The sequence below is a fragment of the Natrix helvetica genome (genome assembly GCF_964273705.1).
Source record: "Natrix helvetica genome assembly, chromosome: 15".
Lineage (NCBI taxonomy): Eukaryota > Metazoa > Chordata > Lepidosauria > Squamata > Natricidae > Natrix > Natrix helvetica.
Genome location: NC_138565.1, coordinates 2,166,490 through 2,180,416, shown reverse-complemented (window position 1 = coordinate 2,180,416; position 13,927 = coordinate 2,166,490). Strand labels below are relative to the sequence as shown.

The following is a 13,927-nucleotide window of genomic DNA, read 5'->3' as shown; positions in this document are numbered from 1 at the left end:
TTTGGGGCATCTCAGCATCCAAGACATTGAAAAGACATTTCTGAGAGCTGCCAAGTCGCAAACTCTTGCGTTGACTCTTTCTCGCTTCGAAGACCCTGTTGGTAAAGCTTTCCTTAACCCTCCACCCCCTTCTGCCTCCGTTCTTCCTCCCCTCTTTTTCCCAGCTCAATTCTTAGCATTGTATAGGGCGGACAGCCTCCTTGCCTCCTCCGTGGATGGCTTCAAATGTTGTCTCTTACAAAGGGCAGGGGGTGGGTGGGAATTTCTGGGCACGAAACACTTATCTTCTTGTCCCCCCTCCCCTGCGAGATGGATTCTCCCAGACTTTCCCTTTGGACTCAGCCCGATGCCCTCCCCTTGCTACAGTCAGGAAGAGACAATTATGGATTTTTTGCTCGTACGTAGTCTCCTTTTCAAGAAAGCCGTGTGTTTCTAAAGGGAAGCTTCAGTTCTTTCATAGCCAGATAGTTTTGGCTGGGCTCAACGTCAGACGTCTGCTTTTGAGGCCAATGGCGACGCCATGAATTCATGAAGGTTGGCTAAGATTCTCTACCGGTTAAGAGGACTGTTTTGGCCCACCAGCAGAGCTGGCAACAGGAACCTGGGCCAGTCCTGGAGTCTGGGGAAGGCTCTGATGAGGGCTCTGTGTCGGAGGCAGAGATGGGGCCAGAGCCGTATGCCAGTTATCAGCTGCCTTCGGAGTCGGACGTTAGTGAGGCAGAGGAACAGCTGGAGCCTGTTCCCAGTGTGCGCATGTGCAGGAGAAATAGCAAAATCTTTTGATGTCCGCATCCTGAATCAATTGAATCCAGAGGTTAGCCTGCATTCATGTGTTAGACTAAGGCAGAAATAAAGTGACCGCCAGGGAGAAAAATGTAGCTGGTTCCTGTTATTTGCTTCTCACTTTCTTGAGAAAAATATTTTCCTAGAAGTAGCCCTCCTCGCTAAATGTCAAATTTAGCAACGCGTCACCAAAGCCCCAATTGCTTCATAAATGCATTTATTTTTATGAGTTTCAGCATCTCCAAGAGGGTGGATTTGATTTAAATCAAGTCGATTTAAAACATGGTTCAAATCCCTAGTAAAAAGGCTTGATTTAAATCGTAATTTTTAAAGGGCAGCTGTCTGTTCCGTAGCAGCTCCTCCCCTGACCTGCTGTTGGCTCACCAACAGTCCCAATATTGCAGAATAGACAGCCTCATGCCACATAACTAAGCTCCATTTCATGCTGGAGAAACTAAATTATTAATGTATTTTAAATAGAAAGCTACCTTTGGATAGATTTCTACTCCAAAAGCATTTTATTAAAACAAATTTAACAAAAAATAAAATCCAACCTTTCGGATCTCGGGGACCACTAAATTCATAATTTTAAATCCCGCGGACCACTAATAGGATCTGCTTAATGACCGGCTGGGTGGGCGTGGCTAGGTGGTCACGTGACTGGGTGGGCGTGGCCAACTCGATGTCACTCACATCGAGGGGCGCCTCGCCAGCTTCTACTCGCCACCCCTCGCTTGCCCGCCCAGGCTCCTTAGGGCCCCAAGAGGAAGCCGTTGCTGGAGCTAAGCAGCCCCCAGGAGAAAGAGTTGGCAAAACAGCTCAGTTCAAATTGGATCTGGCCGAGAAGGAGGCTCAGCAGAAGCACCTCACTGAGGACTAGGAGCATAGGCTTTCCAAACAGAGGGAACACCTGCAGGAGTGCAAGGCCAGGTGCCGGCGCCTGGAGGCTCTGCAGGCTGAGATGGTCAGTCAGTTCCAGGCCATGATGCAGTCCTACTGGAACGAGGCCCTCCAGCCTTTGCCCAAAGCCCCCCACCAGGAGGCTGAAGCAGACCCCAAGTCAGAATTTCTGGCCCCCTCCAACCCACACAAAAAGACCCCGAAGGGGGAGACTTTCTGCAGCAACACAAGCATTCATTGCATGTATTTCGGGGGTCAAAAGACAATAAGACCCTCTCTTATTTTCGGGGAAACACTGTAGTTGTATCGGCAGTTTGGATGTGAATGAATGTTTGCCCCTTGAACGGGAAAAGGGGTTTGAATTCACGGACCTTGCCCTGGCTTTACCAGTAAATGTTGACGGTTAGCAATTAGCAAATTGATTTTTTGTTCTGTCTCCCACCTTCTTACAAAAGCTGGAGACAGCTGCATCCCCAATTTTATTCCCATAACAACAGCCCTGCCAGGTAGAGTGGACGGAAAAAAGAATGACCGTCCCAGAATCAGCCACAAAGCTGAATATTCTAGATCTTGTGACAGACCCTGAAATGTTGTCGTTAGTTGCGAAGTTGTGTCTGACCCATCGCGACCACATGGACAACGTTCCTCCAGGTCTTCCTGTCCTCTGCCGGAGTCCGGAGTCCATTGAAGCTCACACCTGCTGCTTCGGTGACTCCATCCAGCCACCTCGTTCTCTGCCGTCCCCTTCTTCTTCTCTTGCCCTCCATCGTTCCCAGCATGAGGCTCTTCTCCAGGGAGTCCTTCCTTCTCATTAGGTGGCCAAAATCTTTTGAGTTTCCCCTTCAGGATCTGGCCTGAGCAGCCAGGGTTGATCTCCTCTAGGACTGGCCGTTTGGATGGCCTTGCAGTCCAAGGGACTCGCACGAGTCTTCTCCAGCACCAGAGTCCAAAGGCCTCCATTCTTTGGCGCTCAGCCTTCCTCATGGTCCAACCTTCACAGCCATCCGTTGCAACTAGGAAAACTGCAGCCTTGCACTTGTGTTGGCAGGGTGAAATATTGGAACACCACTATCTCTGTCACTTCCATCTTTTCGTTAAATGCTGCCTGACACCCAACAACTCTGGTCGGTTTACAAACTGTTAAAGGCTTCTAAAAACAAGTCACAATACCCAAAGAAGCCCACAAAAACAATGCAGCGGAACGGAGCGGGCCAAGAAAACAAACCCAGGAACAAGGAAGAGGAAGAAAAGGAACTTTTAATTGTTCTTGCAAATGATCTGGGCGCAGAGCCAAAGAGTCAGCGCATTTCAAAATACCAGCCGGGTAGAGGCTGTTTAGGTCTGGGGGTGGGGGAGACGCCTCCTTCCAGCTGCTGCAGATAACCCGAGTTGGAAGGGACCTTGGAGGTCTTCTAGTCCAACCCCCCTGCACGAGACTCCACACCATTTCAACTTAAAAGTGTTGGAGCGCCCACAACTTCTGGAGGCAAGACTTCCACTGGTCCATTGTTCTCCCTGGCAGGAAATTTCTCCGTGGATAGATCCTGGAGCACACACCAAGCGTGCCAGATCTAACTAGACGGCCAGATGCGATAGGAGGCTGGCTGCCCGGCTGCCCCACATAGGAGTTGGCTGCATGAATGATATGGAGACCTGTTTGCATTGCAGCTCTCAGAGATAATTCTTAAGTGGTTTGGCTAAGCCAGGGCATTCTTTTCCCACAGTTCTCCATCAAGGGCGTCTCAGTTCCATGACTGCACCAGCCAAATGCTTGGCGTTCATTCTGTATTGCACAATTTATTCCTGCCACAGAGCGCTCTCTGGCAATGCCACCCTCCTTCTCTCTCTCTCTCTCTATCTCCCTCCTTCCCTTTCTTTCTCCCTCCCTCTCTCTCCTTTTTTTCTCCCCTCCCTCTCTTTCTCTATCTCCCTCCTTCCCTTTCTCTCTCCTCCCCTCTCTCTCTCCCTTCCCCTCTCCTTCCTTCCCTTTCCCACTTCCTCCTTCCTCTCTCCCTTTCTCCCTCTTTTCCTTTCTCTCCCCCTCCCTCCTTCTCTTTCTCCCTCCCCTCTCTTTCCCTTGCTCCCTCCCTCTCCCTCCTTTCCTTTCTCTCCCTCCCTCCCTTCCTCTCTTCCCTTCCTCTCTCCCCCCTCCATTCTCTCTCTCCCCTTCCCTCTCTCTTTCTCTCTCTCGATCCCTCTCCCTCCCTCCTTTCCTCTCTCCCTCCCCCTTCCTCCTTTTCTTTCTCTCCTTCCCTTTCCCCCTCCCCCTTTCCCCCTCCCTCTCTTTTTCGATCCCTCGCTCCATCTCCCTCCCTCATTTCCCCTCTCTCTCACCTCCTTCCCTCTCTCTCCCTTCCCCCCTCTCTTCCTCCTTCTTTCGCTCCCTCTCGCCTTCCCTCCCTGTCTCTCTCCCTCCTCCTGAAATGGAGCTTCTGAAACACATAGAAACAGGGGTCAGGTCATTTGCAGGGGTAGAAATGATCTTTGTGGGAGGGGGCTTCAAAAAATGGGGAAGCGTGTTTCCCAAGTGTGAAAAAAAAACCAGCCCATTTTTCAGTGCTGTTGTAACTTTGAACAGGTCACTAAATGAGGACTTCCTGTCTGTCCTTCTGCTGGGTTCTTCTCATCTGGGAAGTAGTGGATCCCATCTGAGAAGGACGGATCCAAGAGAGGAACCTGCTTCAACTCCGCAGGCAACTGGAAGGGCTGGGTGTTTCCTTCCATTTCATATTTTGGTGGCGCAGAGTATCATCCAAAAACATTGCAGCATTTGCAATGCAAATCCAAGGGAGACACCCCACCGTTCCGGGGCGGCTCTGCAGCTTCGGAGGGCCACGCATTCCCCACCCCGTCTTAAACTATCAGACAAAGCTGGAGAGGAAGGTCTAATTGTCAGGGCGGGGTATGCAATTTCTCAGGCTGCTCGGTGAGCGTTGCAGCCTGCTTGGAGGAAAATATCCTGACAAATCTTGTTTGGCAGGAAATGCCAAGCATTCCAGCATCTTGGTTATTCCCAATTTTTGACAAACATGGGCAGTCTCAAAAATTCTGGGTAGATATGGAGACCGGGAGCTGAAGACCATGTGCTTACGAGTCCTGGGACAATTGAGGATTTTTGCTTCTTTTTGCAAAAGAAAACAATGGCCGGGAATTGGATAGCCGGCTGGAGAGGAATTCACTTCAAACTAAATTAAAAGGGTTTTATCAAGACAAGGAAGAGTCGGCTTCGTGTTTTTGGGAAGCCTGGGCCAGAACACAGTCGTCATCCACTATTTGCAGTGAAGACAGGCCAAGTTGATTAAAAGCATTGAGACTGGATGTTCCCAAGCTATGTTCCTGGGGAGCATTATCCCTAGATGGAATCTCCACCCAAAATCTCCACCACAGGAATTGGAAGCATTGTTTCTGAAAGTTTGTGGCTGGGTTGGTTATCTCCTGGGAGATCTTGGCCAGGATTTGAGAAAGGATAGAGAAATCTGAAGGCACCTGAGACAGACACTGGACAATTAATACTCTCGGTGACTCATGAAAGGTGTGGCTGAGAGGAGGAAGAGAGGCTAGGCTGACCACACTGCTGTCAAACAGGTTGTTTTGGGTGCCTTTATCTAGTCCGCAGTTTCATCCATTGCCCTGGGGCATCTGCAGGGCTGAGAAGAAGGGAAATGCTTGGTTTCTCCTTCAGAAATAACATCCTGCGTAGCACTGACCAGCAAAGATATTTCACTTCAGCGTGATAAGAATGATCTTAAGAGCTGTGGTGGAGCAGTGGTTAGAATGGAGTATTGCAGGCAAATTCTGCCGACTTCCAACAGTTCGATTCTCACCAGGCTCAAGGTTGACTCAGCCTTCCGTCCTTCCGAGGCCGGTAAAATAAGGACCCAGATTGTTGGGGACAAGAGGCTGACTCTGTAAACCGCTTAGAGAGGGCTGTAAAGCACTGTATATGTAAGTGGTATATAAGTCTAAGCGCCATTGCTACCATATCACCTAGCAACTCATTTAACAAATGTTTCACTTAGCATCAATTTGGGGCTCTACCATGGTCGTAACTCAGGGAATACCTCTGCAACCTAACAGATTAAGCAGTCTACAGTGGGGCTAATGAAGTGACCATCAAATTGCACACTTAACAGCGAGAGTTGCTGTATATGGAAGATAGGTAGATTAAGTAGGTCGGTCGTTAGGAAGTTAATGTATAAGAGAGAGATGATGGGTGGATGGATGAATAGATGAGAGAGAGAGATGATGGATGGATGGATGGATGGATGGATGGATGGATGGATAGATGATAGATAGATAGATAGATGATAGATAGATAGATAGATAGATAGATAGATAGATAGATAGGAGAGAGAGAGAGATGTTGGATGGATGGGTAGATAGGTAGGTAGGTAGAAGATGCATGGATGGATGGACTGATGGACATCCTGCCTCCTGGGGTTGTGGATTCTCCATCCCTGAAAGTTTCCCAATATAGACCGGACAACCATTTGACCAGGATGCTATACGTTCTCCTGCCTTGAGCAGGATGATTGGACTAGTAGACCTCCATGGTCCCTTCCAACCTTACGATTTTATGTTCGGAGAGATCGTCCTGCCGTTTAATTGGAGGCGGAATCTGAACGTGCAGCAGCAGCATTGAGCTGAGTCTCTCGGGGGCGGGGAAAGACCCTTGTCCATAGTCCTCATGGAGAATCAGATTGACCAGCCTCTAGAGCCAAGGGTGGACTGGTACGCCACCTTCCTTGGTTGTTTGCTCACGGAAGTGGTGCGGCCTCGGGAATCTGGGAAAGGACTCTGTGTGCCTTTTGTGCGTCTGTGTTTGCCCCAGGATGGAAAACGGCTTCCAGCTACTCATAAAACCGTCGATAAGCGTATAAACTGAAGGGTTAAGGTGGAGATAATGGTCTTTGTTTAGGGTGTTTGTGCGTGCCTTAAGGAGGGGACCGGGCGGTTTGCAGAATGGCCAGTGTCTCTGGCCTATTTCTTACTTCCTAGTTCCCACTCATCCAGAGTTAATTGCCGTCCGGTTAGAACCTGGCTAATCATTGACTCAAATTGAAAGATTTTAACTACCACTTGGGGGAGTGACAACTCAACCGCTTTCCTAGCAGAGAGAAAAAAATTGACGTACAAGTTCAAAAGGTGGATTTTATATTCGGATCTGGTGCCTGGTTTGTTTTTTTTCTTTCTCCTGGGGATCAAAAATTTGCACACGTCCCTTGATCCTCTCGACACCAAGAGAGGCTCCCACTCCTTCTTGGACAATTCCCACCGAGGTCCTTGGGCGGAGGAGTTGGACTAGATGACCTGCAAGGTCCCTTCCAACTCTCTGTATCTGTCCTCTTGTCCTTTGAAGCAGCGGTCACCAATGGGTGGTCTTTAAGAAACTTTTGGTGGTCCGCAGAAAAATTATTTGCATTTTTTAATATTGCACTAAATCAGGGGTCCTCAAACTACGGCCCCTAGGCCGGATACGTGCAATGAACGCTTGTGTTGTTGCAGAGAGTCTCCCCCTTTGGGGTCTTTTTGTGCGGGTCAGAAGGGGGCAGAAATTCCGATTTGGGGTCTGCCTCGGCCTCCTGGTGGGGGGCTTTGGGCAAAAACTGGAGGGAAGCGCCGCTGGTGGCAAAGAGCCGGAGGGCCTCATTCCAGTGGCCTTCAAGAAAATGCCCCCTCCTCCACATGTCCACTTGACCACTGACTCATATTTATGACGGTCGCAGTGTCCTAGGGAGGGGGTCACGTGATCTCCTTTCCGCAACTTTCTGACAATGGGGAAGCCAGATTCACTTAGCAACCGTGTGACTAACCGTGGCAGTGGTTCACTTAACAATGGCGGCAAGAAAGGTCATAAAAGGGGACAGCGTTCCCTTAACCGTCTCGCTTAGCCACAGAAATGTTGAGCTCCATCCTGGTCATACGTTGAGGACAATTTTTAATTGTATATTTACTGAGTGTTTTTATTTGTTCTGGTCTATGACTGTAATAAACTGAATTGAATTGAATTGGGAGGGGGAGGGGGGTATTTTTTGGGAGAAGGGGGAGAGAATAATCCCTATTAGTTTTAATTTCATGGAAGTTTTGTCAGGCAAATATGCAAATGTCTGCATTTCTACATCAGGCAAGCTGACTAAAATTTTAGGTCGGGGCTGGGGCAAATGAGGGATTTGGGGGAAAATGCCAGAGTAGTTTAAACGAAAGTAGTGTTTTGTTTTGAGGAAGAGGAAATTTTTTTTTGTCTGATGAACAGTTCTTGGAAATGGCATATTGTGAGGGCGGGTTAATAGAGATTGGGCGAAAATGAGTTTTTTCTCCACTTTGCTTGGATCTGGCTCCTAATCTATAACCACCAGTCAGTTACCGTAGATAGCAATTTTTTTCCCTTCATATCTTGCTGTTTGCATGGTAATGTCTCAATATCTATTTAAGGAGTGTTCGTTCATTTTCACATGACTGGGTTTTTTTGAGAGGGAGAGGGAGGGAGGGAGGGAGGGAGGGAGGGAGGGAAGAGAGAAAGAAAAGAGAGAGAGAGAAAGACACACAGATAGAGAGACAGATGAAGGGAAGGAAGGAAGGAAAGAAAGAGGAGGAAGCAAGGAAAGAGAAAGGAAGGAAGCAAGGAAAGAGAAAGAAAGAAAGAAAGAAAGAAAGAAAGAAAGAAAGAAAGAAAGAAAGAAAGAGAAAGGAAGGAAGAGGAAGGAAGGAAAGAAAGAAAGAGGGAAATGTGATAAGGAAGGAAAGCAGGAGAGAAAGACAGGAAGGAAAGAAAGAAAGAGGGAAGTGAAAGGAGATGAAAAAAAAGCAGGAGAAAGAAAGAGGAAGGAAAGAAAGAAAAAGAAAGGAAAGAAGGAAGGAAAGGGAAAGGAGATACGGAAGGAAAGCAGGAGAGGAAGGAAGGAAGCTTAGAACAGAGGGACTTGGTTGAAATGTGTAACTCTTGCCTTTGGTGACCATGCTCAATTGACTTGCATTATTTTCTCCTAGGCAGGGCTGTGGTTAGAATAAAGTATATTTATACATCAGGCAAGCTGATGGCCAGATGTGCTTAGACCAGTGTGTGTGTGACTTCCACATTGACCTCAAACTTCTGTCCCTTCTCATGTAGATTTTCCTTCTCTCTTTGCAGGGAAGACAGACAAGATCCTCACGGAGTTTAGCCAGTTCTACCAGGAGCAATATGGCCTCGCCCTGTTTAACAGTGTCCGCTTTGAGATTGAAGGGGGAACAGCTCCACAAGCCCAGCTATTGCATCGCAAGGTAAGTCAGTTTTCAGGGTTGCAAGTAACACCCCCAACGCAAGAAGTCTCCGCGGCTTGACGTTCCTCAAAGTTCCATTTTATTAGAGATAATCCTATTGGCACATCTGGGAATACCCGAATCTGAAAGCTTGTAGGTTTTCCCCACCCAAATGAAAGTTCAAGTCCCTGCTCCAGTACCTACATGTCCGTCATAAGGTCCAATCAATGCACTGTCCCAACTGGAGATGCCTCCCAGTCACACCCCTCCAGGGTGCAGGGCAGAGTGGCCTCTGCTCTCTCAGAAAGGAATATCATTTTGACCAGCAGTCACCAACTGGTAATCCGTGAGAAAAATTATTTGCATTTCTTATATTGCACTAATTCGGGGGTCCTCAAACTACGGCCCCTGGGACGGATACATGCAATGAACGCTTGTGTGGCTGCAGAGAGTCTCCTCCTTTTTGTGTGGGTTGGAGGGAGGCAGAAATTCCGACTTGGGGTCTCCTTCAGTCTCCTGGTGGGGGGCTTTGGGCGAAGGCTGGAGGGAACGGCCGCTGGTGGCGAAGAGCCGGAGGGCCTCGTTCCATTGGGACTGCATCATGGCCTGGAATTGGCTGACCATCTCAGCCCACTGAGCCTCCAGGCGCCGGTAGCTGGCCTTGCACTCCTGCAGGTCTTCCCTCTGCTTGGAAAGCCCATGCTCCTAGTCCTCAGTGAGGGGCTTCTGCTGAGCCTCCTTCTCAGTCAGATCCAATTTGAACTGAGCTCTTTTGCCAACTCTTTCTCCTGGGGGCTGCTTAGCTCCAGCAACTGCTTCCTGTTGGGGCCCTAAGGAGCCCGGGCGGGCAGGCGAGGAGGGGCTGGGAGGGGCAAGTAGAGGCTGTCGAGGTGCCCCTCGACGTGAGTGACATCGAGTTGGCCACACCCACACAGACACATGACCATCTGGCCATGCCAATTCAGCCTGCCCTTAGGCAGATCCTATTAGTGGTCCGCAGGATTTAAAATTATGAATTTAATGGTCCCTGAGGTCCGAAAGGTTGAAGACCCCCTGATTTTGACTATATGACTCCCCAGCTCCATACAATCCCCCCTCCCGGTTTCCCACAGCACTAAATGTGGCAGGCCTGATGATCCAACGCCCCAAATGGCTTCCAGGACTGACATCAGACTTGACACAACCTCAGGCAACCTGTTGAGAAATATGCTCTAAAGCTGCCCCCACCCCCCAAAAATCTAGTAGTTCTTCTTCTTCATGAAGATTCCTCAGGGACGTCCTCGGGCAGAGAAGGAAGGATTTGGAGGCTTCCCAAGTTTTATCGTACGAGAGGGAGGCGACCGTGCCTTTCCGATAACGATCAGAGACATTATCCTTAGGGTCTTCTGCGAGATAGCACAGGGGGCGGGCGAGGGCACAGGGGGCGGGGAGGAACATGCGTCGCTAGGAGGCAAATCAGAGGGAGGGGTGGAAGAGGCACACAAGGGGGAAAGAAGGGCTTAACCAGGGTTGCTGAAAACAGCAGTGTTCATACCACCTTGTAGAGTTTGGGTGGAGTTGACCTGTGTTTTAGACTAGTTCAGCACTTCGGATAAAATTCGCTCCTTTGGTTGGCTTGCAGTTCAGTATTAAGGGAACCGGGGTGGGCTTCAAAATTTTTAGCAAGGAGTTATTTGCTGGGTGGGCGTGGCCTAGTCATCCTCCTGCACCATAGGGGGGGAGTTTTTGCCCTCCCTGGGCTCTGGAGGCTCAAAGAGAGCCTCCGGGAGGACGAAAACAGCCCATTTCTGCCCTTCCCGAACTCCTGGTAACCCGATGAGGCGGACTGGCAGAGAGAGAGGGACTGGCCTGAAGTCACCCAGCTGTCTTTCATGGCTAAGGCGGGACTAGGACTCACCATCTCCTGATGATTGGTCCAAAGTTACTCTACTTACTTTCATGTCTGAGGTGGTGCTAGAACTCACTGTCTCCTGGGCATTGACCCAAAGTTACTAATGAGCTTCCATGGCTAAGGAACTCACTGTCTCCTGGTGATTGGCCCAATGTTACCCAACCTAGTTTCATGCCTGAGGTGGTGCTAGAATTCACCGTCTCCTGGTGATTGGCCCAAAGTCATCCAGCGGGTTTTCATGGCTAAGGCGAGACTAGAACTCACTGTCTCCTGATGATTGAAGTCAGCCAACCTACTTTTGTGTCTGGGGTGGTATTAGAAATCACCGTCTCGAGGGAATTGGCCCAAAGTAAGCCAGGTGACTTTCATACCTGAGGTGGTACTAGAACTCACTGTCTCCTGGGGATTAGCCCAAAATCACCCAGTGGGTTTTCATGGCTAAGGTGAGGCTAGAACTCACTGTCTCTTGGTTTCTAGCCTGGTGCCTTAACCACTAAACCAAACTGGTTCTTATATTGGTCATCCCCATCCACTTTTTCTCACGATCAAGGGAACGGGTTCAAGGCATTGTAGACGTAAGTAAGGCTGGGTCCTTTCAGCCAGGGCACAGAAAGTTGTCTTGTGTGCGCCTGGGCCTGGTTGAAATTAGAGCCGGCCAAACAAACTTGGCTGTTCCGTTGTTTGTATTGTCAGCCAGTTCATTTCCCGCCCCCCGCCCCCCCTTCTCTCCCCCAAAAAATTAAAAAGGAAGGAAAAAATAACAGAGGCGGTGATTATTCTCCCCAGCTGATCTTCGCTCTTTCTTGCAAATGTAAACAGGCTAAGTGCTTAATTGCAACTCGGCCCGTCTGCCAAGGACCAAGAGACGCCCAGATGCAGACGGGCGTGCAGGATTCCGCCTCCCCTGAGTTTTTAATCAGGAGGGATGCTCCATTTCCTAGCCCCATCGTATCCGGATGACCAGCCCCTGGGGGCAGACAGGCCGCCAGCATGTTATAGTGTCAAACAGGCATTGCTCCAAAATAGAAATTTTCAATTAGGGGTCCCAAAGTCACTACTGGGCCTTGGGTCTATTCAGAACTGGGCCGCCACTCGTACTGCCCCTTCCCGTACCACTGATTTAGCCGCGGTGGCGCAGTGGTTAGAATGCGGTACTGCAGGCTACTTCTGCTGATTGCCGGCTGCCTGCAATTTGGCAGTTCAAATCTCACCAGGCTCATGGTTGACTCAGCCTTCTGTCCTTCCGAGGTCCGTAAAATGAGGACCCAGGTTGTTGGGGGCAAGAGGCTGACTCTGTAAACTGCTTAGAGAGGGCTGTAAAAGCAATATAAAGCAGCATATTTTGAGGGCTCTGGTTGTTGTTTTTTTTTTCATTGATTTCTAATCTTCTTATTAAGCCGTCCCAGGACTGATGAAACTCTGCAAACATTTGAGATTCTCCCAATCTTCCCCCACCCCCAAACTGGACAATGATAATTTTGAGCACACTTGGCCATTTTTGTGATCTTTGAGCTATCCCAATATTTGCCGATCATTTGGAGTTTGGCTCCGCCCCCCTCACCCCCTCCCTTTCCCAACACAACTTCCTTACTTTTGGCTTTTGATTGTTAGATACTTTTCTTCCCCCGTTGGTGGCTTCAATGTTTAAATTGCCTTTTTAAGTTGTGGAAGTTACAGTCTGGATTTCTTTGGTGGTATCAATAGGAAGGCGTTTAAAACAGCATGTTATGCCCCTTGGCAAAGGTTGATACCTCAAAATAGATTCGTTTAAAATAAACCAAGCCCAAAATAAATGTGGAATATTACAAAAGGCATCAAAAAGGCAACTTTTTTTTTAGAAAAAGAAAAGGATTATGCGTCTCTATACAGGTTCTCCTCAACGTACGGCCACAATAGGGACTAGAAAATTTGCCGCTAAGCAATGCAGTCACTCAGTGAGACATCAAGTGACTTGTGATCTTCTTCTTCATGTTATGTGAGGTTGTATGGGAGGCGGTGACAATTTTAAGAGCTGCATTCAACGAAATTTCATTTTTAATGCGTGCCAACATTCAAAGTGATGATAAAGTTATTCTATTCCCTGCTGGTGTTGCTTGTTAGAAGCCAGCTGGGAAGCTCGCAAACATAACCTCAGGGTGATGCGACCGTTGTAAATGTGAAACGGTTGCCAAGTGTCCAAATCACAGTCAGGTGGCCACAGGGATGCTGCAGCTCTCTTAAACATGACAACCACCCGTCAATTCTCTCTCTCGTAGGTAGGTGACATGATTAGCAGTTAGGTAGGATAGAAAGAAAATGTTTGCTTTAACAAAGGATGACATGATTAAAAGCTAGAATAAGAGAGAGAAATAAGAAAAAAAGGGGAATATTACTATACACATTTTTATATAATAAAACAAGAGCAATAATAAGGGAAAGCATGGAATAACTGAATAATGACAGATTGCAACTTTAGATAAACATATTAGAAATATATAAGTTGGTTGAAAGTAATAACTCATGATCACTTCGCACCACTTCAGGAGGACCAGTTGTTAACCTTCTGAGCAGTTTGGTGAAGTGTTTGTTGGAAGAAATCATTAGGGCAGAGAACTGGTTGTTAAATTATTTGAATTCCACCACTGACTACGACTAATGCTATTAGGATTTTTTGGTATTAGGCTGTATGACATCCGGGTGCCATACTGTTTAGGCATTGATATGTTTGTAAAAAAATAATTTTAACAAATAAAATAAAAAAGAAAGCACTGCTTGTAGTGTGCCAAGGTCACCCAAAGTCATTCAAAAGTGCCCAAGAGAATGTCTTCTCCAGCTCACGGTGTTTCTCCTTCCCTGTGTACCTCCAGATACCTCTGGAAGACCGAATCATCTTCTCAGGCAACCTCTTCCAATACATAGAAGAAAGCAAAAAATGGAGGAACCGTTTCAGCGTCGTACCGCTCAATTACGGTCTGGTGCTCTACGAGAACAAACTGGTGAGATTCTGCTATGGCCTCAGGAGAAATACTCATTTTTTTTATTACTATTATGCCTCTGAAGAAGTGTGGGCCGCTAGGGAAGCTATGATAGACTGAAGAGATCCATAATACCAGTAGGAAATATTGCAAATTTGCC

At 48.1% G+C, this 13,927-nt stretch overlaps 1 protein-coding gene across 1 annotated transcript in view; it reads left to right on the top strand.

Moving 5' to 3' along the window:
• Window positions 1–6,370: 6,370 nt before the first annotated feature.
• The window catches only part of NIBAN2 (niban apoptosis regulator 2), a gene marked incomplete at its 5' end in the record, with an annotated part of 30,057 nt that continues 22,500 nt past the window's right edge, over window positions 6,371–13,927 (top strand). The window contains 3 exons of the mRNA XM_081967092.1: window positions 6,371–6,557; window positions 8,768–8,943; window positions 13,660–13,788. Of these exons, the coding sequence (XP_081823218.1) occupies window positions 6,371–6,557; window positions 8,768–8,943; window positions 13,660–13,788 (492 nt within the window). The remainder of the gene's footprint in view (window positions 6,558–8,767; window positions 8,944–13,659; window positions 13,789–13,927) is intronic.